The sequence below is a fragment of the Ovis aries genome, chromosome 3 (assembly GCF_016772045.2).
Source record: "Ovis aries strain OAR_USU_Benz2616 breed Rambouillet chromosome 3, ARS-UI_Ramb_v3.0, whole genome shotgun sequence".
Lineage (NCBI taxonomy): Eukaryota > Metazoa > Chordata > Mammalia > Artiodactyla > Bovidae > Ovis > Ovis aries.
Window position 1 is genome coordinate 117,286,894 of NC_056056.1, and position 25,368 is coordinate 117,312,261.

At 39.7% G+C, this 25,368-nt stretch overlaps 1 protein-coding gene across 1 annotated transcript in view; it reads left to right on the forward strand.

Moving 5' to 3' along the window:
• The window catches only part of ACSS3 (acyl-CoA synthetase short chain family member 3), a 173,753-nt gene that overhangs the window by 141,714 nt on the left and 6,671 nt on the right, over positions 1-25,368 (forward strand). The window contains exons 12-13 of the mRNA XM_015094557.4: positions 9,712-9,793; positions 12,197-12,319. Coding sequence (XP_014950043.2) covers positions 9,712-9,793; positions 12,197-12,319 — 205 coding nt within the window. The remainder of the gene's footprint in view (positions 1-9,711; positions 9,794-12,196; positions 12,320-25,368) is intronic.

Genomic DNA, 25,368 nt, shown 5'->3' on the forward strand with positions numbered 1-25,368 from the left:
TTAAAATATTCTGTGCTTTAGATTGTCTCCAACTCAGAATGATTTTATTCCCTCTCTCTGTTCATAAACAGGGAATTTTATTGTACAGATTTGGGATTCTGAGATTTCACTATAAATTATTTGATGATACAGAATAGTACGACATGCAGTGGACTTGGATTCCTCCCTTAGGTTAATAGTGAAACTTCTGCTTGCTTAGTCACTTCAGTCGTGTCCGACTCTGTGCGACCCCATGGACTGCAGCCTACCAGTCTCCTCTATCCATCAGATTTTCCAAGCAAGAGTACTGGAGTGGGTTGCCATTGCCTTCTCCTAATAGTGAAACTAGGTGTTTGTAAATATTTTATATATATATATATATATATATATATATAATTATTTTCAAAAAGTAAGGTAGAAATAATGAAAAAAAAAACACCCCCAAAACAGTTACCACCAAGATCTCTCTCTTTTTTTTTTTCAAATCTCAGACTCTTGAAACCTTATTTCAGGAACTCATTTTTACCTGTGATAGTAAGGATTTCATTTTGAAACTCTCATCTGCAATAGCCATTCCATTCTGACTCACTGACCTGAAAATTATTCACGCATCCCAATGCTTGCTTGCAGTATGCTAGGGTATTTCATATTTAATGTCTATCAAGACTTGTGTGTATTCATCTAGAGCTATTCTGTGTGCCTTGAGGGGACATATCATTCATCCAGAATGGAAAATGTCCAATGAATGCTTTTTAAGAGCACATTAGTAGATATATGTTTAATTGAATTAAGGGAAAAGCACACCTTCTTGACTTACAAACATTACCATGGCTTAAAAAAACTGTGTAGTTTGAGAAGAGAATAATTTTCCAGGTAGACCATATTCTAAAGAAGGGACCAGTAGCTACCTGGGTCCCCAGAACCGCTTGGTGGCTGTGGGCTTCCCTGGTGGCTCAGATGGTAAAGAATCTGCCTGCAATATAGGACACCTGGGTTCAGTCCCTGGGTCGGGAAGATCCCCTGGGGAAGGGAATGGCCTGGAGAATTCCATGGACAGAGGAGCCTGGTGGGCTATAGTCCATGGGGCTGCAAAGACAGGATGCTTTCACTTTCAAAAGGTTTTTGGTTAAGGATTTTGTATATGATATTTAAGATTCACAAAATATCTGAGCTTCTAATCTTTAAGAAATGTATTGACTCAATACATTGTATTTCTCAACTGTATTGAGAAATTAAAAATTTATAACATTTAACATCATAACAACTTCATTGTCAATATAGTCTTCATAAATGTTTCATTTTATTTGCAAACATGTACGTTGTATTTTCTTCCCATCATTCCTGAATCTGTACAGTGATTGTTAAGAAATAATAATCAGTGGTAAACTATAGGTATGTCTACTTGCTATATGATTTCAAAAGCAAAAATATAACCTTTTCTTTTTCAGAAAATGTCCTAGTTTGTATGGTGTATTGCTATATTTTATTATCTTTGCATGGATATAAAGTAAGGCCACCAATAATAAGAGTGACTCAGTTCATGAGGGACTTAAAACTGATCTGGCTTTAAAAGCCACTGTGGGGAGTGACTGCCAGTCAGAGTTAGGTGTCATTCTTCTCTATTATTCCTACTTACACTTTTTGTTAGTACTTATGTAATAATTAAGAGGAATATTCTTTAAAAGAACAGTATTCTGTAATGCTGTTCATGTTTACTAGTTATACTTGAAGTGATTAGAAAGAATAGAGAGAAAAATCTACATGGAATGTTTGAAATGTATGGAGCTCAAACTACATTAAAGTAATTCAGTACAAACATATATATTATGTCTCACTGTTTTAATCCCAAATTTGTTTGCTTTTTGTAAATACAGCTGTAGCTTCTTGTTGCACGATAAAATCTGTTATGACTAGTATAAATGATATTGGAAATTATCTTTCTCCTGCAGTTTCTTTAAAATCTGAAGCTATAATCATATGTCCAAGTTTTACAAGGTGCTAAGCATAGCTTAGCACCATTGTATGATTCATTTTATCATGTTACGATGACTCATCCCTAAATCAGAAATAATAATATGTGATAATTTTGAAAAAAAAAAAAAAAAAACCCTCTTGATCCACTTTTGCTCTTTTAACTTCCTTTGTTAAGGCTTTCTAAAAATCCCTGATTTTCTCTTGAGGATCCCTAATGAGAAGGTAGACATTTTAGAGATTCCTAAACTACTGTAGATCCTATGATGTAATAAACATGACTTTTAGAGTTCTTGTAGATTTCTTGCTTTCAAAGAATTTATCTTTCTATAAGAAGAGAAAATGACATGCCTGCATGGAGGTAGAAAATTCTTTTGATTTTGAAACTTACTCCAGGCAGTTCATTTTGTGGGTAAGTTATGATATCTGAATTGCTATGAATACAGAATGTTCATGAATTTTAGAAGGTTTTTCTGTAATTGCATCCAGAGCTCCAAAGTACAGAAATAAAACTATGAGTCAGTAATTTCCAGGCAACACTGCGCAGGGCATGAAAGCAAAGTTGAACTGCAGTTGCTTTCCTCAGTGCCACAGCGCTCGCTGTTACTAAAGCCATGGGTCTCTGACTCTTCCTGACTCGTGGACACACCTTTTTCTTTGGCCAGACACAGCTGTTGCTGTCGGAAGCGCAGCTTGTCTGCCTCTTGCTGTGTCCGCTGGCCTGTGCCCTGCAGGCAGTAATGGGGTGCCAGGGAGTTAGATGGCCTCGTCTGGGGGGCTTTTCTCTGGCGCCTGCTGGTTTCTCAGCCTCCAGATATTGAACACTTGGTCCTTAATGATGTTTGTTCGCATCTTTACAGTTTGGCAAGAGTGACTTGGTCACTCACTAGGCTGCTGTCTCGGGAGATCAGGAAAGCTTTCGTTCACCAGGGTATCCTTTGACTAAACCAGGGCTGGCATGGGGTTGTTATCCCATTCCTTCCTACATCTCCTATGCAGATTTTAGTATGATCTTTTTATTAGCCTTAAAACAACACTGTGAGTTCGGCAGTGGGACATATATTATCTCATTTTTAAAAAATCTAAAACATCATTAAAATCTAAACATCATTAGTAGTTATGCAGCTAGAACTCACATTTCTTACCCAGTTGTTTGTCTACCCAGAGAGAAAGAAACTGTGGCCTACTAAGTCACTTCTGGGGAGACGAATAATAGTTTCATAGGAAAATCTCCAGTAGAACCTAAAGACCTCACAGGAAATTCTGAGAGTGCAAAGTTGGGATCTGACTCTAGAATTCTCTAGGGAACAGGAGTTCTGTCTTCAATTTATTTCTGATACAAATGGGCATTCCTGATGGAGTATTGAATGTAGACTGTCCTTTATGTGGGATTGGAGGCACCTAGGAGTTTTATTTTTCAGATTGGTCAGGGATATTTACCTTCTACAGTGATGGATCTTCTCTTCCTTCATTAGCTGCTTAAGGATTTCCGTGGGAAGAATGGGCTTCCCTGGTGGCTCAGATGGTAAAGAATCTGTCTGCAATGCAGGGGTCCCAGGTTTGATCCCTGGGTCAGAAAGATCCCCCGGAGAAGGGAATGGCAACCCATTCCAGTATTCTTGCCTGGAGAATTCCATGGACAGAGGAACCTGGTAGGGTTCCAGGTTTGCAGCCCATGGGGTTGCAAAAAAGTCAAACACAGCTGAGCGACTAACACTTGGAAAAAGTATTCTTTAAGAGGAACCCCACATTCACAATTGGATGGATTGTAACAGAATTCTCCTTTTCACTCTGGGAAGACTTAGGGAAGATATCACAGGGTGGTAGCATTTGACCTTATATTTGAAGGATGATAATCAACGCCTTAGATCTGAGTGCCTGAAAAACTATGGATGGAGATTCATAACATTGTGCAGGAGACTGTGACCAAAACCATCCCACAGAAACAGAAATGCAAGAAGGCAAAGTGGTTATACGAAGAGGCCTTACAAATAGCCGAGAAAAGAGACAAAAAAAGGCAAAGGAGAAGGGGAAAGATATACCCAACTGAATGCAGAGTTCCAGAGAAAACCAGGAAGAGAAAAGAAAGCCTTCTCAAGTGAAAAATGCAAAAAATAGAGGAAAGCAATAGACTGGGAAAGACTAGAGAGCTCTTTGAGAAAATTAGTGATCGCATGGGAACATTTCATGCAAAGATAGGCACAATCAAGGACAGAAGTGGCAAGGACCTAACAGAAACAGAAGATATTAAGAAGAGGTGGCAAGAATGCAAAGAACTGTACAAAAAAGGTCTTAATGACCCGGGTAAATATGATGGTGTAATCACTCACCTAGAATCAGACATCCTGGAGTGTAAAGTCAAGTGGGCCTTAGGAAGCATTACAATGAACAAAGTAGAGATGATGGAATCCAGCTGAGCTATTTCAAATCCTAAAAGATGATGCTGTTAAAGTGCTACCATAAATATGTCAGCAGATTTGGAAGACTCAGCAGTGGCCACAGGACTAAAAACGGTCAGTTTTCATTCCAATCCCAAAGAAGGGCAATGCCAAAGAATGCTCAAACTACCATACATTTGTGCTCATTTCATATGCTAGCAAGGTAATGCTCAAAATCCTTCAAGCTATGTCAACAGTATGTGAACTGAGAGCTTCCAGATATAACAACTGGATTAGAAAAGGCAGAGGAACCAGAGATCAAAGTACCAACATCTGTTGGGTCATAGAGAAAACAAGAGAACTCCAGAAAAACATCTACTTTTGCTTCGTTGATTAAAGCGTTTGACTGTGGATCATAACGAACTATGAAAAACCTTGAAGAGGCGGGAATTCCAGACCACCTTTTGTGCCTGCTCTGTATGTGGGTCAAGAAGCCCCAGTTAGAACTGGACATGGAAAAACAGACTTATTCCAAATTGGGAAAGGAGTACCTCAAGGTTGTATATTGTCACCCTGCTTGTTTAACTTATATGTAGAGTACATCATGTGAAATATTGGCCTGGATGAATCACAACCTGGAATCAAGATTTCCAAGAGAAACAGCAACAACTTCAGATATGCAGATGACACCAATGACACTACTCTAAGGAACAAAGAGCCTCTTGATGAGGGTTAAAGAAGAGAGTGAAAAAGCTGACTTTAAACTCAACATTCAAGAAACGAAGATCATGGCATTCAGCCCCATCACTTCATGGCAAATAGAACAGGAAAAGTGGAAACAGTGCCATATTTTATTTCTTGGGCTCCAAAATCACTGAGGATGGTGATTGCAGCCAAGAAAAGAGAAGAATCTTCCTCCTTGGAAGAAAAACTATGACAAACTTAGGCAGTGTATTAAGAAACAGGGTAATCACTTTGCTGACAAGGGTCTATATAGTCCCAGCTGTGGTTTTTCCAGTAGTCATGTGCAGATGTGAGAGTTGGACCATAAAGGCTGAACACCAAATAATTAATGCTTTTGAATTATGGTGCTGGGGAAGACTCTGGAGAGTCCCTTGGATAGCAAGTAGATCAAACCAGTCAATCCTATAGGAAAGTGAATGTTGCTCAGTCAAGTCTGACTCTTTGCGACTCCATGGACTATACAGTCAATGAAATTCTCCAGGCCAGAATACTGGAATGGGTAGCTTTTCCCTTCTCTGGAGGATCTTCCCAAGCCAGGGATCGAGCCCAGGTCTCCACATTGCAGGTGGATTCTTTACCAGCTGAGTCACAAGGAGGCACATCTTAAAGGAAATCAACCCTAAATATTTATTGAATGGACTTACGCTGAAGCTGAAGCTCCAGTACTTGGCCACCTGATGTGAAGAGCCGACTCATTGGAAAAGACTCTGATGCTGGGAAAGATTGAGGGCAGAAAGCGAAGGGGGCGACAGAGGGTGAAATGGTTGAACGGACATGAGTTTGAGCAAACTCTGAGAGAGAGTGAAGGACAGAGAGGCTGGGGTACTGCAGTCTGTGGGGTCACAAAGAGTCAGGATTTAGTGACTGAACTTGTAAACAACAAGGCATTAACCAGCATGTTTCTTAGTATTTTCAGAAAATTTCCTTCCGTCTACCTTTCCAATGAATTTTTATGTTATTGTAACTACAGAAAAAAAAAGTATACTTTTTCTAAGTAAAACCTGCATTTAATATAGAATAAACATTAGGTTAGCAACAAGAAAAGCGTTACTTTTGAATACTGCAGAAAACGATTCTGCTCTAGCTCGTATACACCTAACTTTTTTTCTGGAGACTATTGCTTCTCACATATTTTATACATATTCATGTACAAAATCACTGATCCTTCCAGTTCTGGAACTCCCTCTTCTTTCCTGCTTTGCATTAGGACTGTTAAGTGTTACCTTCCAACGTTCCTTCTTTAGAGTCTCTTTTCAATAGTCAATTAACATTTGAACTTTTCAATTCGCCAGACTTTATTAGTGAAGAATTGGTAGCATTCTCTTTATCCTACTAATTATCGACTGCAACTTCATATCTTGCTTTCCTGCCTGTTCCTCAGTTAGATTTGGGGATAATAAAGAAGTTTCCTAGGGGCATCTCAAAAATGACTCAGGACCAGACACATATGCCATTTGCCACAGATTCATACCTTCAGTTCAGTTCAGTCGCTCAGTCGTGTCCGACTCTTTGCGACCCCATGAATCGCAGCACTCCAGGCCTCCCTGTCCATCACCAACTCCCGGAGTTCACTCAAACTCATGTCCATCGAGTCCGTGATGCCATCCAGCCATCTCATCCTCTGTCATCCCCTTTTCCTCCTGCCCCCAATCCCTCCCAGCATCAGAGTCTTTTCCAATGAGTCAACTCTTTTCATGAGGTGGCCAGAGTACTGGAGTTTCAGCGTTAACATCAGTCCTTCCAAAGAACACCCAGGGCTGATCTCCTTTAGAATGAACTGGTTGGATCTCCTTGCAGTCCAAGGGACTCTCAAGAGTCTTCTCCAGCACCACAGTTCAAAAGCATCAATTCTTCGCTGCTCAGCTTTCTTCACAGTCCAACTTTTGCATCCATACATGACCGCTGGAAAAACCATAGCCTCGACTAGATGGACCTTTGTTGACAAAGTAATGTCTCTGCTTTTGAATATGCTATCTAGGTTGGTCATAACTTTTCTTCCAAGGAGTAAGCGTCTTTTAATTTCATGGCTGCAATCACCATCTGCAGTGATTTTGGAGCCCCCAAAAGATAAAGTCTGACACTGTTTCCCATCTATTTCCCATGAAATGATGGGACCTTGGCTGGTGATAAAAAAAGTTCCCTTCCAAGAGTTCCTGATAGTATAGGGTTTAACCATCTGTAAAACTTGCCTGACAAATATCTTGAATATAAACACTCATGATTGTTGATGTTATATCATTAATTTAATGGAATAGACATCATTCTTTACAGTCCTTCTCCCTACATGTTCTAAAAAAAATACTAAATTTCCTGTAATACACAATATGCCAGAATCTCTGTTCATCTTGGAAAATGGTTTATATATATTTACCATTCATGTCTAACATAGTGACTGAGGAATGCCAAACACTCCACAAATACTTGATTGAATGCAGAAAATAAATGCAGGAGTTAATGTGTGCATGAATGAATAAGTTAATTAAATGATCAAAGAATTCTTCTGGTGTTTTCTTCTCTAACTCTCAAATCTCCACCCTCTCTCCGTTGGCTACTTCTGCTTAAGTATTTCACATCTTAAATCCGCCTGTCTCTTCATTAAACCCCGATTTGCTTCTCTCCTTCTGGTCGCCCTCCAGCATGTACGCATTGTTCTTTGTATGCACAATATTATGTGTTTAAGAATTTGGATCAGCAGTTCTGTGTATCTCTCTATCAGGTGGAACTAAGTAAAAACTGCTCCTCCTCTACCCAACGTGCACATTCAAATGTACCTCAGACCCCACCCAGCTCTGCTGTCTCCAATACAGCCTAACATAGAAAAGTCAGTTAAAGGACCTGAAGGGATTGTATGCTTCCGCTTGCCGGCTTCCTGCAAGTTAGCGATGAGCAGTAATAGTAACAGCAGTAACCATACAGCAGTATCTCTGTAGTTTTTAATTTTTCTGGTTATAAAATGCTTTCCCGTGTGTTTTATGAAATGATACGAGGTCCAGAAACACGGAGGTCACAGTTTTCCTCCATCTTAAAATAGTACAGAAAGGAGACTTAGCAAGGGAAGAGCTTGGGCAGGCTAGACATGGTGGAAAAGGATGATCCTAGCTGGGTGGCTGATCCCACCGGGGACAGTGTTTTCTCCTGACAGAATGTGAGAGTACAATTCAGTGTCTCAGAAGTCGAATACTGGGGTTGGAAGTGGGTGATGTTGCCTCATGTTGGCAGTCAGCGTGTCTGCCTCACCTTCCATTTTCCCATGTCAGCACTATGAAATCACTGCTTCCCTTGGTGTCTTGTGTGAGTACCAGAGGGTAGGGTTTTGAAAATCTTTAAATTTTATAGTATCTAAATTTATAAACTATAAAGCATCTCACAAGTTTCTGTGTCCAGAAAATACACTGAGTGGTTATTTTTGATAGGTGATACTTCCTACAGGGAAGTGATATGAGAATTTACTTATTTATTTATGTAAAGATAGATATGGGCTTCGCAGGTGATACAGTAGTAAAAAAAAATCTGCCTGCCAATGCACAAGGCACAAGAGACTCAGTTTTGATCCTTGGATCTGGAAGATCCTGTGGAGTGGGAAATGGCAGCCCACTCCAGTATTCTTGCCTGGAAAACTCCGTGGACAGAGGAGCCTGATGGGCTGCTGAGCCCACGGGGTCACAAAGAATTGGACATGACTGAGCACACGCACGCACAGATAGAGGTGAGCCTTTGCCATATGTGTGTGCTTAATTGCTCAATCGTGCCTGGCTCTCTGCAACCCCATGGACTGGCTTCTCTGTCCATGGGATTCTCCAGGCAAGAATACTGGAGTGGGTTGCCATGCCTTCCTGCAGGGGATCTTCCCAACCCAGGGATTGAACCCAGGTCTCCTGCATTGCAGGCAGATTCTTTACCATCTGAGCCACAAGGGATCTTCCCAACCCAGGAATCGAACTGGGGTCTCCCACATTGCAGGTGGATTCTTATATATAATCCCTGTTTAATACTATGGAAAAAAAAAGAAGGAAATTAAAGAGGAAATTGATTACAAAGAACAGATATATGCTATCTTCTATTTTATATGCTCACATGTCTTCATGAGTTCATAGGGGTGAGAAATAACGTAGGTCTGGATTGTCATGAAAAGGAAGACTAGGAGAGGGAAGAGTGGGGAGACACAGTGTTTGTGAAGATAAGACTATTCATGGGATGTTTCATTGGATCATCTCCCTACACAACGAGACTGGCAAAGGGGCAGTTGGTACCTTGATACGTCAAAAATAGATTGATTTATTTGCCTATGGTGGAAGGAAATTTCCCTTAAAAAGTAATATAATGATGCATTTCTGGTTCCTTTTTGCAGATGTTATGCTTCTTACCAAAACAATGATTGATGTTAATCACTATCTGAATGCCAAGATGTGTGCCTCTGGTGCCCTTCTCAGAAACTACAGTTACCCCTCCGTGAATTTGCTATGTCTTGGTCAGCTGCTTCACTCACAATTAGACATGATCTATCTATCAGGTTTAGGGGTTTCAGTTCAATGTGGGACTTGAATTGTTCTTACTCATCGTGGTGGAAAATGATTACTTCTAATCAATCTGTCTGTATTACCACTTTCATCCTAATTCTCATGCTCTGTTTTTATATAAGGTTGCCATTACCACCTGGAGCGTTTTCAGGACTCTGGAAGAATCAAGAGGCATTCAAGCATTTATACTTTGAAAAATTTCCTGTAAGAATTTTATTATTCTTTTTTTAAACTCACCTTACATACTTCTCTGTAGTTCTCTCCTATTACATTGATCAGCTTACTCTTAGAATCATGAATCACAAAGCTACCCTTAAAGGTTATCTGGACCAGTTTCCAGCCCTCAGAGGGAAAGAATGCCCAAAGCTCAAATATCTAAATAAGTCATTTTAGTATATTTTTTTTATCAGTTTCTGGACATAGAAATATCTTAGTTTCTCTTATTTCTTTCTGAAAATTAACAGCCTTTCATTTTAGGAAAGGTTTTGCTAAACTAAAACTTTTGGAGACTTTCTATATGATTTCTTGCATTGGATTCCTCCTCACAGACTGGGAACACCTGATTGGAACTGGACAGTTGTCATTAGAACCTCATTAGTGGTAAAGAGCCCACCTGCCAGCACAGGAGACACAGGAGACATGGGTTCCATCTGTGGGTTGGCAAGATCCCTTGGAGGATGAATGACAACCCACTCCAGGATTCTTGCCTGGAGAAGCTCAGGACAGAGGAGCCTGGCGGGCTACAGTCCCTAGGGTTGCAAAGAGTCGAACATGACTGAAGCAACTTAGCACTCATGCACACCTCCTCTGTATGAGCAAAATTTGAGGAACATTTGTTCTGCTTGCCAGAAATTGTATTTTTTTAATCCCTTTGCCTATTATTGGCATTCATTCCTGAGTGCCCTCTGAGTTCTTTATTTTAAAACACAAATACAGGATAAAAACAGTATACTCAACATCCAACTTTAGTGCTTTGGATAACAAAAAGTATCTTTTTGCATTCTGTCTTATCCTTTTCCTGTTACTCTGTGGTTTATGTTTATAAAAGTACATAATTGATAAAACACAAAAGGGTCCCACTCTCATCTTGCTGCTGTCTTTTCACCTCTATTTCTTTCCCTTAGAGAAATACCTGGTCCTCATTATGCACTGGGTAAAAAAAGAATGAATGATTAGAATTGCATTAGAAAACAAAGGTGAGTCTAAGTACTTAGCATTCTATCCTTTTTATTTGTGAGTGAAGGAAACCTAACCTAATACTAGGCAAATGACAAGAATTAAAATAGCTTCCTTGAGAAAGACATCTCAGGGTTAAATGACCTCAGTAGCCAAGATTAAACATGCCCCAAGGGACTGTGGCCAAGAAGATATGTCTAGAATTGACGCCAGTAAGCCCCATCTATCTGCCCAATGGGCCCCAGTCAAATCATCAGAGAACTGATGTGATTAATTACAGCCTGACAGTGACATATGATATGCGAGTGTGGTTTTCAACATGAGCACCTTGAACAAAATTGAAAGCTCCTTCAAAGCCCCATGAACCGCAGTTTATGATTAAACTAGGTATAGTGAATCTAGACTCTGTCTTGTTACCTCAGCCCTGTCAACTGAACAGCTCAGAAGGGTTGAGTAACTTACGCACTGTTTAGAGTAACAGAGCTGACTTTTGGACCCATAATTTCTGGCTCCAGGGCCCATGTTCTTAACGGTATTCTAGATTGCCTTTCTTACAGTAATTGCTGTAAGAGTTGCCAATTATTGAGGATTTATGACGTGCCTCAGTCTGCCCTCTTTATATGCTCCATCTCATTTATGCTTCTCATGGCCTTATAAGGCATGGCCCATTACCCTGTTTAATAGATGAGCATACTGAGTCTTAGGAAGATTAAGAAACACAAATAGTGACTTGCCTGGATTTATCTGGAAGCCCAAGCTCATCATACAGGTATTAACGCAATTCTGAAGCATTAGGGGAAGGAATATTTCTTTCTTTCTAATTCTTATTCTTGATTTTTCATTCTCTTGTGACATCTGGACCAGTGAAACTGTACTGCTACTCTGAGTTGACAAAAAATTAAGTTTTATACTTACTGTTTAACTATAATTTCACTGAAGCTCGAGTCCAATCCAAATCTATGTTAACAAATTAGTGGTCTATTTTGTAATAATAATTATTATACTATATATATATATATATATATATATACATATATATATAAAAATAGAGAGCTTTAAGACCTTTACAAATTAACACAAGAAATCTATCAAAGAACTACTTTTGCAATACTATAGCATACTGGAAATATTGAGCTATTACTTCTCCATTAAAAGAAGAAATTGGGTTCGTAAACTTTGAAACTCTCAGTCCAAATGCTTAGCTTCAACATATATAAGAACACTTTAATTTATTCCTGGGTGTCAAGGGGGCAAAGAGATTCTATTAATAGTAAGCTTTGAAAATCAGAACTAATGGAATTCAATAGGCTAGTTGTGAGGAAGCCAAATGCAAACCTATTTTTATCCTATTTTATATTTTACCAAGATTAAAAATACTTACCTTACCTAATACTAGATGCTAATCAGACATTATTTATTCTGCATTTTCAGGGATACTATGACACCATGGATGCTGGGTACATGGATGAAGAAGGCTACGTTTATGTTATGTCTCGAGTTGATGACGTGATAAACGTTGCAGGTCACAGGATTTCTGCAGGTGCCATTGAGGAGGTATTGATGAATATTGGTCTTTTATTCTAGATAGTATTTAGGGATAGAACTAAGTTAAAGTCAATACTGAGGTTGTCATTTGACCTGAAAAATGATCAGGCCCTTCCTTGTGGTCACTCAGGTATTTCCCTCACCTTCCTTTCTCTCCTGTGGATTTTCCTGTTCTCCATATTCCCCTGATTTCTGCCTGTATAATAGGAATTTTAAGCATGTACATATATTTCTAATTTATGGGAGAGTCTGTATACATTTGCACCTCCATCTTTGCTACTTGATTGCTTCTAGCATCTTGATTTGCTCTTGTTTGAAAACCAGGTTTGTATATAGTCTTTACTTGGTGTGATATTTAAACATTTTATTGTACTCTTAAATCCTGAGAATTTTCTTCCAATGTAAATTATACCAAGTCTCCAGAAGAGTGTTTTAAAATGTTCTCTCTCTTTTTTTAAATTTACCTAAAAATAGAGTAAAATGCTCCTTTTTATTGTGTGATGCTTGTGCTAAGTTGCTCAGTCGTGTGTGACTCTTTGCAACCCCATGGACTGTAGCCCACCAAGCTCCTCTGTCCATGGGATTCTCTAGGCAAGAATACTGGAGTGGGTTGCTGTTCTTTTCTCCAGGGGATCTTCCTGACCCAGGGATCAGACTCATGACTCCTGTGTCTTTCCTGCATTGAAAGTGGATTCTTTACTGCTGAGTTACCTGGGAAGCCCTTATTGTGTAATACTTGTATAGATTCTTGTAACCATCACAAACAAACGGGATAAAGAAAAATTTCAGCACTGCCAAAGAGTTCCCTTCTTTATTCTGCCCCTTCCCATGCCTAACCCCTGGGAACTACTAATTTTTTTCTGTTCCTATGTTGTTTTTGCCTCTTCTAGAATGTTGTATAAATGGAATAATGCAATATGTAACCTTTGGAGACTGGGTTATTTTATTTGAGATCCATTCAAGTTGTTGTGTATATTGATAATTAGTCCTTTTATGTTTCTGTGCAGTATTTCATTGTGTGGATGTACTAACCCATTTGTGTTTCCTTTACCATTAAAGGGTTTTTTTGTGTTTTTTTTTTTTTTTTTAATGCTTCTCGGAGAAGGCAATGGCAACCCACTCCAGTACTCTTGCCTGGAAAATCCCATGGATGGAGGAGCCTGGTAGGCTGCAGTCCATGAGGTCGCTAAGAGTCGGACACGACTGAGCAACTTCGCTTTCACTAAATGCTTCTAGTCTGAGACAGTTGTAAATAATGCTGTTGTATACATTCAAGTTTTTGTGCAAAAATTAGTTTTCATTTCTCTAGGTTAAATACTAATAGTGAGTTTGCTGGGTTACACTGGTAAGTGTATGTTTAAGCTTATAAGAGATTGCCAGATGGTTTTCTAGAGTGGCTGTGCCGTTTTATATTCCCATGCGTAGAGTCTGAGTGCTCCTGTTTCGTCTCATCTTTATTAGTACTTGGAATTGTCATTATTCCCAATTTTAATCGTTCTAATAGATATGTAAAGGTATATCACTGTGCTTTAAATTTGCTTGTCTGTAATGGCTAATGGGCCTTGCCTGGAAGCTCAGTGGTAAAGAATCCGCCTGCCAACACAGGAGACGTGAGTTTTGATCCCTGGGTTGGGAAGATCCTTGGAGAAAAAAATGGCAACCCGCTCCAGTATTCTTGCCTGGGAAATCCCATGGACAGAGGAGCCTGGTCCGTGGGATCACAAAGGAGTGAGACACGACTTAGTGACTACACAACAGCAACAATGACTAGTGATGCTAGAAACCTTTTCCTGTGTTTATTTGCCATTCATATATCTGGTGAAATATCTGTTAAAGTCTTCTGCCTATTTCTAAAAAATATATAGACTCCTGGGGATTATACACACACACACACACACACACATAACTATGATGATGATGATGACCTAGTCACTAAGTTGTATCCGACTCTTGCAACCCCATGGACTGTAGCCTGTCAGGCTCCTATATATATATAAACTCTCAAAACTGAGCAATAAGGAAAAAACCCAATTTTTAAAAAATAGGCAAAAGATTTTAACATATTTCACCAAAGAAGATACATTTATGTGTATGTGTGTGTGTATATATATATATATATATATATACATATATATATATATATATATTCTGGATACAAGTCCTATATTTTCTAGTCTGTGACTGGTCTCTTTATTCTCTTAAAAGTGCTCTTAATAGCGCTTGCTCGCTCAGTCATGTCAGACTCTTTTGCAACCCCATGGAGTGGAGCCTGTCTGGTTTCTCTGTCCATGGAATTTTCTAGGTGAGAGTACTGGAGTGGGTTGCTATTTCCTACTCCAGGGGATGTTCTTGACTCAAGGATCAAAAGAACCTGCATCTCCTTCATCTCCTGCATGGGCAGGTGTATTCTTTACTGCTTATTGAAGTGAAGTGAAAGTCGCTCATTTGTGTCCAACTCTTTGCAACCCCATGGACTGTATAGTCCATGAAATTCTCCAGGCCAGAATACTGGAGTGGGTAGCCTTTCCCTTCTCCAAGGGGTCTTCCCAACCCAGGGATCGAACTCAGGTTTCCCACATTGCAGGCGGATTCTTTACCAGCTGAGCCACAAGAGAATCTCAAGAATACGGGAGTGGGCAGCCTATCCTTTCTCCAGTGTATCGTCCCAACCCATTAATAGATTAAGATTAAACCATCTTAATAGAGCAAAAGTCTAATTCACCATTTTTTTTCTTTTATGGATCATGGTATTTATCTAAGAACTCTTTCTTAAACCAAGGTCATATTTTCTTCTTTGTTTTCACCTAAACATTATGTAATTTTGTCATTTACCCTTAGTTGTTTTTTTTTTACATTTTACATCAGTATACATTTATATTTTGAGCATTTTTTTTGTATATGGTGCAAGGTACAGGTTGAGGATTTTTTAAAATATGGATGTTAATTATTCCACGTGTCATTTGTTGACTGGACTTTCTCTGTTGAATTGCCTTTGCACCTTTGTAGAAAATTAGCTGAAAATACTTGAGTGGATCTTTTTCCAGAGTATCTTCAATTTTTTTAATCTCTGTGTTTTTCTTGTCACCAATATTTTTCTCTCTTGATACTACTGCATTGTATAATGTCTAAGAATTGAATAGTGTCCACAGTTTTCAAAATTTCTCCACTTATTCAAAATCGTTGTGGATATTCTGTTCCTTTACTTTTCCGTTTATATTTTAGAGTGAGCTTTTCTATAGTTAAAATTAATCTTGCATGGATTTTTAATTGCAATTATGTTAAATCTGTAGACTGATTTGAGAAACATTGATATCTGGACTATAGTGAATTGTCTAATCCATGAATTTCATACATCTCTCCATTTATTTACTTTTTTTGATGTTTCATTAACATTTTATGTTTAAGTATATAGAATATTTTCTTAATTTATACCTTAGTATTTAGTTTTTTTAGCTACTATAAATAGAAGTTTTAAAAAAAATTGTTTTCCAAATTTTCTTGGGCTTCCCTGGTAGCTCAGCTGGTAAAGAATCTGCCTGCAATGAAGGAGACCTAGGTTCAATCCCTAGGTTGGGAAGATTCCCTGGAGGAAGGCATGGCAAGTCACTCCAGTATTCTTGCCTGGAGAACCCCATGGACAGAGGAGCCTGGTGGGCTACAGTCCATGGGGTCGCAAAGAGTCGGACACAACTGAGCAACTTCACTGGGCCTAGTTTTTATTTTAATCCGATTTTACAATTTATATCTCTTAACTGATGTTTTTAAGACCATTTATGTTTAAATCAAGTATTGATATATTTATGTCTCCAGGTTTATTATTAGCTTCCTTTTTTCCTTTCTTCTTTTTATTCCCTTCATGTTATATTTTCCTCCCTTTTTTTTTAGTTATTTATTTATTTTTGGCTGCACTGAGTCATCATTGCGGCACGCGGGCATTCTCTAATCATGGCAAGCAGGGGCCATCCTTGATGGGGTGCGTGGGCTTCTCATTGTGGCGGCTTCTCCTGTTGCAGAGTGCAGGCTCTACGCATGGGGACTTAGGAGTCGTAGCACATGGACCCAGCAGTTGTGGCACACGGCATTGGTTGCTGTGCAGCATGTGGAATCGTCCCCAGACCAGGGATTGAGCCCATGTACCCTGCATCCCAGGCAGATTCTTATCCACTGTGCCACCAGGGAAATCCCTGACAAATGACTTCTTTTAAGTCATTTGGTTGGTTTTTTGTAACATCCACTTCTTTGCTGAGAACCTCTCCATTCATTCCAAGGGTGCTTGCCCATACTTTTGGGCCATGCTGCTGTGGGGTTTTTAATATTTATCTTTGTTAATTTTACCCTTAATGTGTAAATGTGATGTTCTGGGTCAAAAACAGATTTCTTAATGCTAAGTGCTGTCTTACTCTAGGTCTTATCCCTGGGTGACCCAACAAGAGCCAATGGGAAATTTCCCTACATAAACACACCATAGATGAGAGACAAGGAAAATAACTTTTCTCTGCTTATATAGAGGCAGGAGGCAACTGTTTCACTCTTCCTAAAGAGGTCTCCTTGGTAACATAATGGCCTGAATCTAAACTCTAGCTCTTTGATATGTACATAACATCTCTCTAGGAGGCACGTAACATCTCTCTAGGAGGCAGATAGCCCTGCGTGTCTCAACTTTTATAACCTAGAAATGTTTCCAACTTCTAAAATCGTCTTTTTTGACATGAAAATAGTGAGCCAGTCTCCTCAGCACCTTATGAGTTTAACCTAGGGACCTAGTCTGTGCTTGCACGCTAACTTGCTCCAATCTTGTCTGACTCCTTGCGACCCTATGGACTGTTTCCCATGAGGCTCTTCTGTCTGTGGGATTCTCCTGTCAAAAAATATTGGAGAGAGCTGGCATTTCCTCCTCCAGGGGATCCTGACCCAGGGATAAACCGGCATCCCTTAAGTCTCCTGAATTGGCAGATAGGTTCTTTACCACTGGTGCCGCCTGGGAAGCCCCAGGAATCTCGTCTAGGCTGGAAGCATTTTGTAGCCCAGGGAAATTAGAAAATTGTATTATCCTGTCATATCAGAGCAATTAACTAACCAACAGCTATTGATCAAATTCTCAAGGTATTTGAAGAGTCTCAGAAGGCCAGGTTTTTTATAGGAGCAATGAGAAATCTAGAAAAGTTTTATTTCCCTGCACTGGAGGGTCCCCAGCCTCCAGGATCTAATGCCTGATGATCTGAGGTGGAGCTGATATAATAATAATAGAAATAACGTGCACAATAAGTGCAATGTGCTTGAATCATCCTGAAACCATCCCCCCTCCCCCCCACCCCTGTTCCATTGAAAAATTGTCTTCCATGACACCAGTCACTGGTGCCAAAATGGTTGGGGAACATTGCCCTACAGATATAATAGCTACATTAAAATTTTTATCTGGTATTTCTAATACTTGGGTCATCTTGGGTTTGGTATTTGTTGAGCGTCTTTTTTAAAGAGGTATTTCAGTTCAGTTCAGTTGCTCAGTCGTGTCTGAGTCTTTGCAACCCCATGGACTGCAGAATATGTCAGGCCACCCTGTCCATCATCAACTCCCGGAGTTTACTTAAACTCAGGTCTATTGAGTTGGTGATGCCATCCAACCATCTCATCCTCTGTTGGCCCCATCTCCTCCCACCTTCAGTCTTTCCCAGCATCAAGGTCTTTTCAAATGAGTCAGTTCTTTGCATCAGGTGGCCAAAGTAATGGAGTTTCAGCTTCAGCATCAGTCCTTCCAATGAATATTCAGGACCGATTTCCTTTAGGATGGACTGGTTGGATCTCCATGCAATCCAAGGGACTCTCAAGAGTCTTCTCCAACATCACAGTTCAAAAGCATCAGTTCTTAGGTGCTCAGCTTTCTTTATAGTCCAGCTCTCACATCCATACATGACTACTGGAAAAACCATAGCCTTGACTAGATGGACCTTTTTTTGCAAAGTAATGTCTCTGCTTTTTAATATGCTGTCTAGGTTGGTCATAGCTTTTTTTCCGAGGAGCAAGTGTCTTTTAAGTTCATGGCTGCAGTCACCATGTGCAGTGATTTTGGAGCCCAGTAAAATAAACTCTGTCACTGTATTCGCTGTTTTCCCATCTATTTGCCATGAAGTGATGGGACCGGATGCCATGATCTTCGTTTCCTGAATGTTGAGCTTTAAGCCAACTTTTTCACTCTCCTCTTTCACTTTCATCAAGAGGCTCTTTTATTCTTCTTCACTTTCTGCTATAATGGTGGTGTCATCTGCATATCTGAGGCTATTGATATTTCTCCCGGCAATCTTGATTCCAGCTTGTGCTTCTTCCAGCCCAGCATTTCTCATGATGTACTCTGCATAGAACTTAAACAAGCAGGGTGACAATATACAGCCTTGAAATACTCCTTTCCTGAGGTGTTTAGGTTTTCTGAATTCTTTTACATTATGATTATAATTTTACATTATGATATTCTGGATCCTTTTAAAGTCATCTGGATTTATATTCTTGTGATTGTTTCTTTTAGCAGATGGTCAGCCCAGTTAAGATCAGACCACATGTCCTTACGCACTTTCTGTGGATTGTGGTTCCAATCTCAGTTTTGTTTTCAAAGCCTGTACAGTGCTATTCTGGTCCATCTCACTGTGTCTTTCTCCCAGAGGCCAATCTGAAACTCAAGTGCTCAGAATTTTTGTGGTGCTGATTCTGGTGGGATTCATGCATGCACAATTTGGGGGGTAGACTCAGGACATCATACTCGGATTTAAAATATCCCTTTTTTAGCTCCTTTCTCTCTGCAGTCTTTTCCTTTTGGTTCTCAGGGCTCTCCCTTACTGTTCTCCTCAGTATAAAGTCAGGGCTTCAGCCTCCTGGCAGCCCTCCCAGTGTTCAGTCCTGCAACAGTCTATCTGCACGGTGTCCCTGAGGGGAAGAAGGAACTCGTCCCTTTGCTAGCGCTTGCCTCCCATAGGAGAAAGGGAATCAGTAGGGATCCTTCTCAGGGACTGGATGTTCACTAGTGGGGAGGGGAGGTGGCCCGGAATCTCCCCAGGCTCTATTGGTTTGGGATAAGGGGGTGGGCGGGGCTCCACACCCAGGATCTGCTGCATAGTGATGGTGGAGAAGGGAAAGGACCCAGCTTTGTGGCTGCGTCCACCTGGTGAAAGGTGTGGCGAGTCAACAAGGCCCCTACATCTCTATACGAAGGAAGAGGGGCACCGCTTCTTGGTTGGTGTCCATCGGGCTTGGAGCAGAGAGGATGAAACCAAATGATTCTGTTCCCCAGCTCCTTTGCTTCTTTTCCTGGACCTCTGGGTAGACACTGCAAGCATCACTAGGGCTTTTTCTGTCCATATTTCGGCCTGCTGTAGAACCCAAGCCAGAATATATAGGAGGCAAAACCAACAAACCATAACCACAACAAAACCCAGAAGCTTCTGAGCAAACAGAAAACAGGGGACTCAACCACTGGGTTGCCTCTCAAGTTCTGATGGAGTCTTCTTGTACAAATTATGGCCCAGAGTACTCCATTGCAAGTAGTGGAAGTGATAGGGTGGAATGTATCTACTCTGTTTTTTTTGGCGCCAAACCCATAATAGGTTTTGAATGAAATGGGGAACACTGCCATATAGGTAAAAGAAAATGCTTAAAATAGTATGATTGATAATACAGTATGATCAGAGTATGCAGAAACATAGCTTAGTTCTCCTCTACTTAAAAGATGGTCACTTTCTCTAAAGGTTATACTTCAGCTCAGACTTACTGACTTAACCCTATTTGTCATGAAGGCCTTCTTTTCACTTAGTGACAGTCAGTGTGATATTATTTGAGTAAAAGGAAAGAATTTTATAAAATATTTTGGAACATGTGACTTTTACCTGCTATTATAATATTGTCTTGTTTTTAACCAACTGTGAATTTTGTGATAACCTGAAATTGAAATTTACGCTTCATGTATTTTGGCGTGTTGACAAAAGGTGGTTCCAGGTGCATGAACTTTTAATTTCTTACTCATAGATTACCTCCAGTATTCACCTGCATTTCTGCCAGACTCAGCTGATCAAAATACAGAGCTTACATATGCCTAACTCTTATCAGTCAAAATTCTTGGTTCTCTCTTTTATCTTTAGAAGGAAAATGCCAACTTATTCAAATATAGATTGTGCTTTAATATGTTTCTGCTGACATGCTTCTCACGGTATGTAACAGCAGAGTGAGGCAAGCAGAAGATAGGCAGTTAAAAATGGCAAAATTGAAAAATGAAAGGACAGGATCCATGGTATCTAAGAAGAATTTTGGCAGTGGGTCTTAAGAGTTCTTATAGCACACAGCAAGACACCTCTCAGGGTTGAGCCTTCTTGAAGTGAATGTCTCCCTTCATATGAATGAAATGTTTCTCTTTACTGCATGTTTATGTCTAATAAGGAAATTATTAATACTATCTTAACTCATATCAAGTTTGTCTTCTCCATATTAGAATCTGTTAGAGGGTTGAGCCAATATTTTTACTGGCTTTTTCCTAGCACCTAGAAAAATTGCTTAACAAATTGATAATATGTGTATGAGATGTTTATATAGATGACATTATCAGCTTTTACTACAGTGCCCCAAATTTTATCCTTAAATGCTTTTTCAGGATTCTCAGCAATGAATACTTGATTCTACTCTGATTTTTTGAGATAGGACTTGAGTATCTTAATCCGCTGGGAGTATTATTTGTGGAAATAAAAATACTGTTGTTTTTATATACAGTGAAAATATGTGAAAATGAAAAGAGAAGTTGCTCAGTCGTGTCCGACTCTTTGCGACCCCATGGACTGTAGCCCACCAGGCTCCTCAGTCCATGGAATTTTCCAGGCAAGAGTACTGGAGTGGGTTGCCGTTTCCTTCTCCAGGGGATCTTCCCAACCCAGGGATCGAACCCTGGTCTCCCACACTGCAGGCAGACCTTTACCATCTGAGCCACCAAATACCTGAGCTTTATTAATTTCCCACGGTAACATTTGACAGTTTATTACCTTATATAAGACTAAATCAAAGAGAAATTCTACTAAAATGACTACATCAGAAATATATCAGGGAACTATTGGCATGTGTTTTTCTCTTCTCCGCATTGTTGTTTAGTCGCTAAGTCATGTCCTACTCTCCTGTGACTCCATGCAGTGTAAGCCTGCCAGGCTTCTTGGTCCATGGGATTTCCTAGACAGGAATGCTGGAGTAGGTGCCATTTCCTCCAGGGGATTGTCCTGACATAGGGACCTGCATCTCCTGTATTACAGGCGACTTCTTTACCACTGAGCCACCCGGGAAACCCCACCATAAGAAAACAGAATTCTAGGGTGGCTTTATTCTTGCCGATCTCAACACATGCCTTCTATAAATATTAGGTAATAACCGAATCTGTTTTGAACAGTCTTGAAAGCCTAGCATCTAGCTGGACACTACGGACTTTTGGTGGAAGTTAAAGGTATTCTTAAAAAAGTTGTGTCCTAAATCTCCTAGTTCATGTCTTGTGAGCCCGGATTACTAGGAGTCAGTGTGGTCCTTCTGCTTACCTCTCTTTTACTTTTGAGAACAGATCTTTTCATGCAAAGACATCTGCAGGGAGTAAATTGGGCTCCCTGATTTCATTATTTTGCTTGTAACTTAAGTTTTAGTTTGTTAAAGAATCCTAGGAGTATCCTTGGGAACTTGGAAATCTGGCATTAAAATACTGTATTTAAAGCCTAGGACTTCCCTAGTGGCTCAGACAGTAAAGAATCTGCCTGCCATTCAGGAGACCCAGGTTTGATTCTTGGGTCCAGAGGATCCCCTGGAGAAGGGAATAGCTACCAACTCCAGTATTCTTGCCTGGAGAATCCCATGGGCAGAGGAGCCTGGTGGGCTATAGTCCATGGAATCACAGAGTTGGACACAACCCAGCGACTAACACTCACTTGCAAAGCCTAGGGGAGCATTCATATAAAATTTGCCCTTTGTTGTGACCAAACTGTCACTGTTTGCTTTTCCAAGTTAGCTATTTTGTTTGCTATTTTAGGAATGATTTCTTCAAGATTAGATAAATTTCTATAAAGGATGCATTCAACAAGATGCCATGCAATTTCATTTCTACCCAATATTAAACGAATATTGATTTAAATAGTTGTGAAATTGCTGATTATTTTTCTAGGCACTCATATGAATATTGATGAAGATGTCGAAGCTGATGGTTTTCTAGATCACTTTAGTATCAGCACAAAGAAAACAATATTCCTCCTCTTTCTACTGCAGAGACAATCTTCCACTTCAGGGTGGCTCCTTGCATCTTACCAGGGTGCTTGATTTAAACTAATTTTTCTAAAATTAAAATATTTAAAGCATAATTGAGAAACCTATGTAATTTAGCCAACTAAAACCCTAAAATTCATTAAAATTTATGCAAAAATGGCAGTACCCCAGAAACAAAGACAGTTTGTTACCATAGCCTTTATGTGCTCGCTTTGGGCGAAACAATCACCTTTTAAGTTGTATCACATTTTAGGTACTTGAGTGCCAGTTCACTGCAGATGCTTCATGGATTTTATATGGAGGGAATATATGTATGTGGCTTTTGATTTCTCCCCATGTAGGACATTTGGTTGGCTTCTGTCTCTTAAATGTTGCCAAGACATATTTTGATGCTTTTCTTTTTAACAAGTCAGTTGTTGAAATCATTATTTGGCATGCAAATACTGTTTGTGGAGCCAACATAGAAAGCTGCCTCCTGCCTGTATGGCATCTTTTTAGCACTGATAGATTAATATAATGTTTTATCCACTATAATGAACTTTACTTACAGATGACGTGGAATTCTGGAAAACAACATGTTTTTCACAGATTTTTAAGAATTTGTCTTCAGTCTGCAAAAAATGGGACGCTTTGATACTACAATTGTGTTATATATTACTTCTGATTTTAAAATACTCTCTGCCCTTATAGAAAAACCAGTTAGCATTTTCCCATCCTATTCTAAAAACATTGAAACTGAGGATGGAAATTAAAATAACCAGGTGAAATAATAGCACATTAGAAGTTTTTGTTGTTCAATTCAGTGAAAATCACAGTCATACTGGTTAGGTGACAAAATATCTGGATGTATGATTTTTTAAACAGTGATTAAAACTTAAAAAACTCAGATATAGAAGCACCAGTGAACACTTCAGTAAATAAGTTTCTGACAATTAAAACTCTGGCTAGCTAGGTTAAATTAGTTTTCTCTATCCATGAAGGGAGTGTTAAATTGGAATGAAAGGATTGAATCTAGCAAGTCTGTGTCCTCCCTGCTATCGAGAGGGTATTATCTTCCATGACTGGCGACTGTCAATACCAACTGCCCGAACAAAACTCTCTCAGTAAAATGTGACTCCGCTCTTAACATACGGACTGAAAAGTAAATAAGACCTTACCAAATGGGAAAGCTGTAGGAAGCCTTTTGAGAGTTCATGCTCAAGCAGTGAGAGAAGGTGGTATTTTATCATCTGCATAGTGTGTTTTGGGGAAGTTTTTGAGTCTGTACCAACTGAAGAAGAGGGTGTGGACGCAGTTACCATAGCAATGAAATTAAGAAAACAATAGTATAAAAATCATTTACTGAACTCATACTATCCAGAGCACTGTAGGAGTCAAAAACTATATGGACGGCAAGCCTCACACCTGAGCATCTCACACCTGATGCTGATGATAGGACATGGGAAATGCTAATTTGCATGCTTAATTAGGGGCAGTGTGTGGCAGTCCACTGGGTTTGTACCAAACATTCTAGTAGTTCATCGAGGCTTCTAGGAGTTTGGAGATGAGAAAGCTCATTTTCAGCTTGGACCAATTTTTAACTTTTTTTCTGTGGAAAGTTAGGGATTTTTAATGGCATGTCAAATTTTGTTGGTTCTTCTCTTCCCTCTCTGATTGTAACTTTTTCGTTGAGTTTTTCAGCTTTTCCTTCTTCATACAGTCATTAGATATCAAAATTCTTTAAGGTTTTTGCCCTTTTTTTTCTCCCTGCTTTGTCCCCAAATAATTTCATCCATGTCCATAGCTTTCATGATCATTAATGTCATTCAAATACACATTTTAAGGTAAAGACTCTCTTCAGATCCAACTGCCTCAGCTTGGATATCTTTAAAAGTACTTCAAGTGGAATATTTCCAAGACTTAATTTCCTCCCAAGTTTGGCCCTCTGTTAGCATTTTCTGGCTTAGAAAATGACACCAGCTATTCAGGCCAAAACCACAGAATCGTTTTTAACCCCTTTGACTTCTTGCTTCATATTCCATTTATCATCAAATTTTGTCCATTTTACCTCTAAAAAAACTCTGGATCTTTTTATACCCCCTCCTATGACCTCAGTCTACTCTTATAGCCTCTTGAGGGTTTTCCCTGGGTAAACAATCGCACCCACATTCAACAGCCCTTTGTTTATTCTTCACAATGAAACCAAAGTAAATCTGTGTTTCTCAGAATCCACACTGAAGGGAAAGAACCCAATCAGTAAAGGCTACATATTGTACAGTTCCAGATATATTAATGTTCTGGATAAGAACTTTGGAGATAGTAAAAAAGATCGGTGGTTGTCAGGCGTTATTGAGAAGTGAGGGATGAAGAGGCGGAACACAGGGGGTTTAGGGCAGTGAAGGTACTTGGTAGAAGGCTGTAATCATGGCTATGTGGCATAAAGCCCGTCAAGTGTACACCAAGTCTGATGTCAGCTCTGGAGTAGGGTGATAGTGGTGTTCATGGCGGCCCCCCGACTGTAATGAGCACACTGCTCTGGTGAGGGATTTTGATGATGTGGAGGCTGCGTGTAAATGGGACAGGAGATACATGGGAACTCAGGACTTTCTGCTCAGTTTTGCTATGAATCTAAAACTATTCTGGAAAAAAAAAATAGTATTAAAAAACCCATTCCGATCTTGCACAGCCTCCTTTCCTCCTGAAAGTGCTTTACCACCTTCCAGTGCTGTTAAAGGGAAACCCCAGCGGCTCAGGAAAGAATCCGCCTGCGGTGCAGGAGACTCGGGAGACAGGGGTTTGATCCCTAGGTCCAGAAGGTCCCC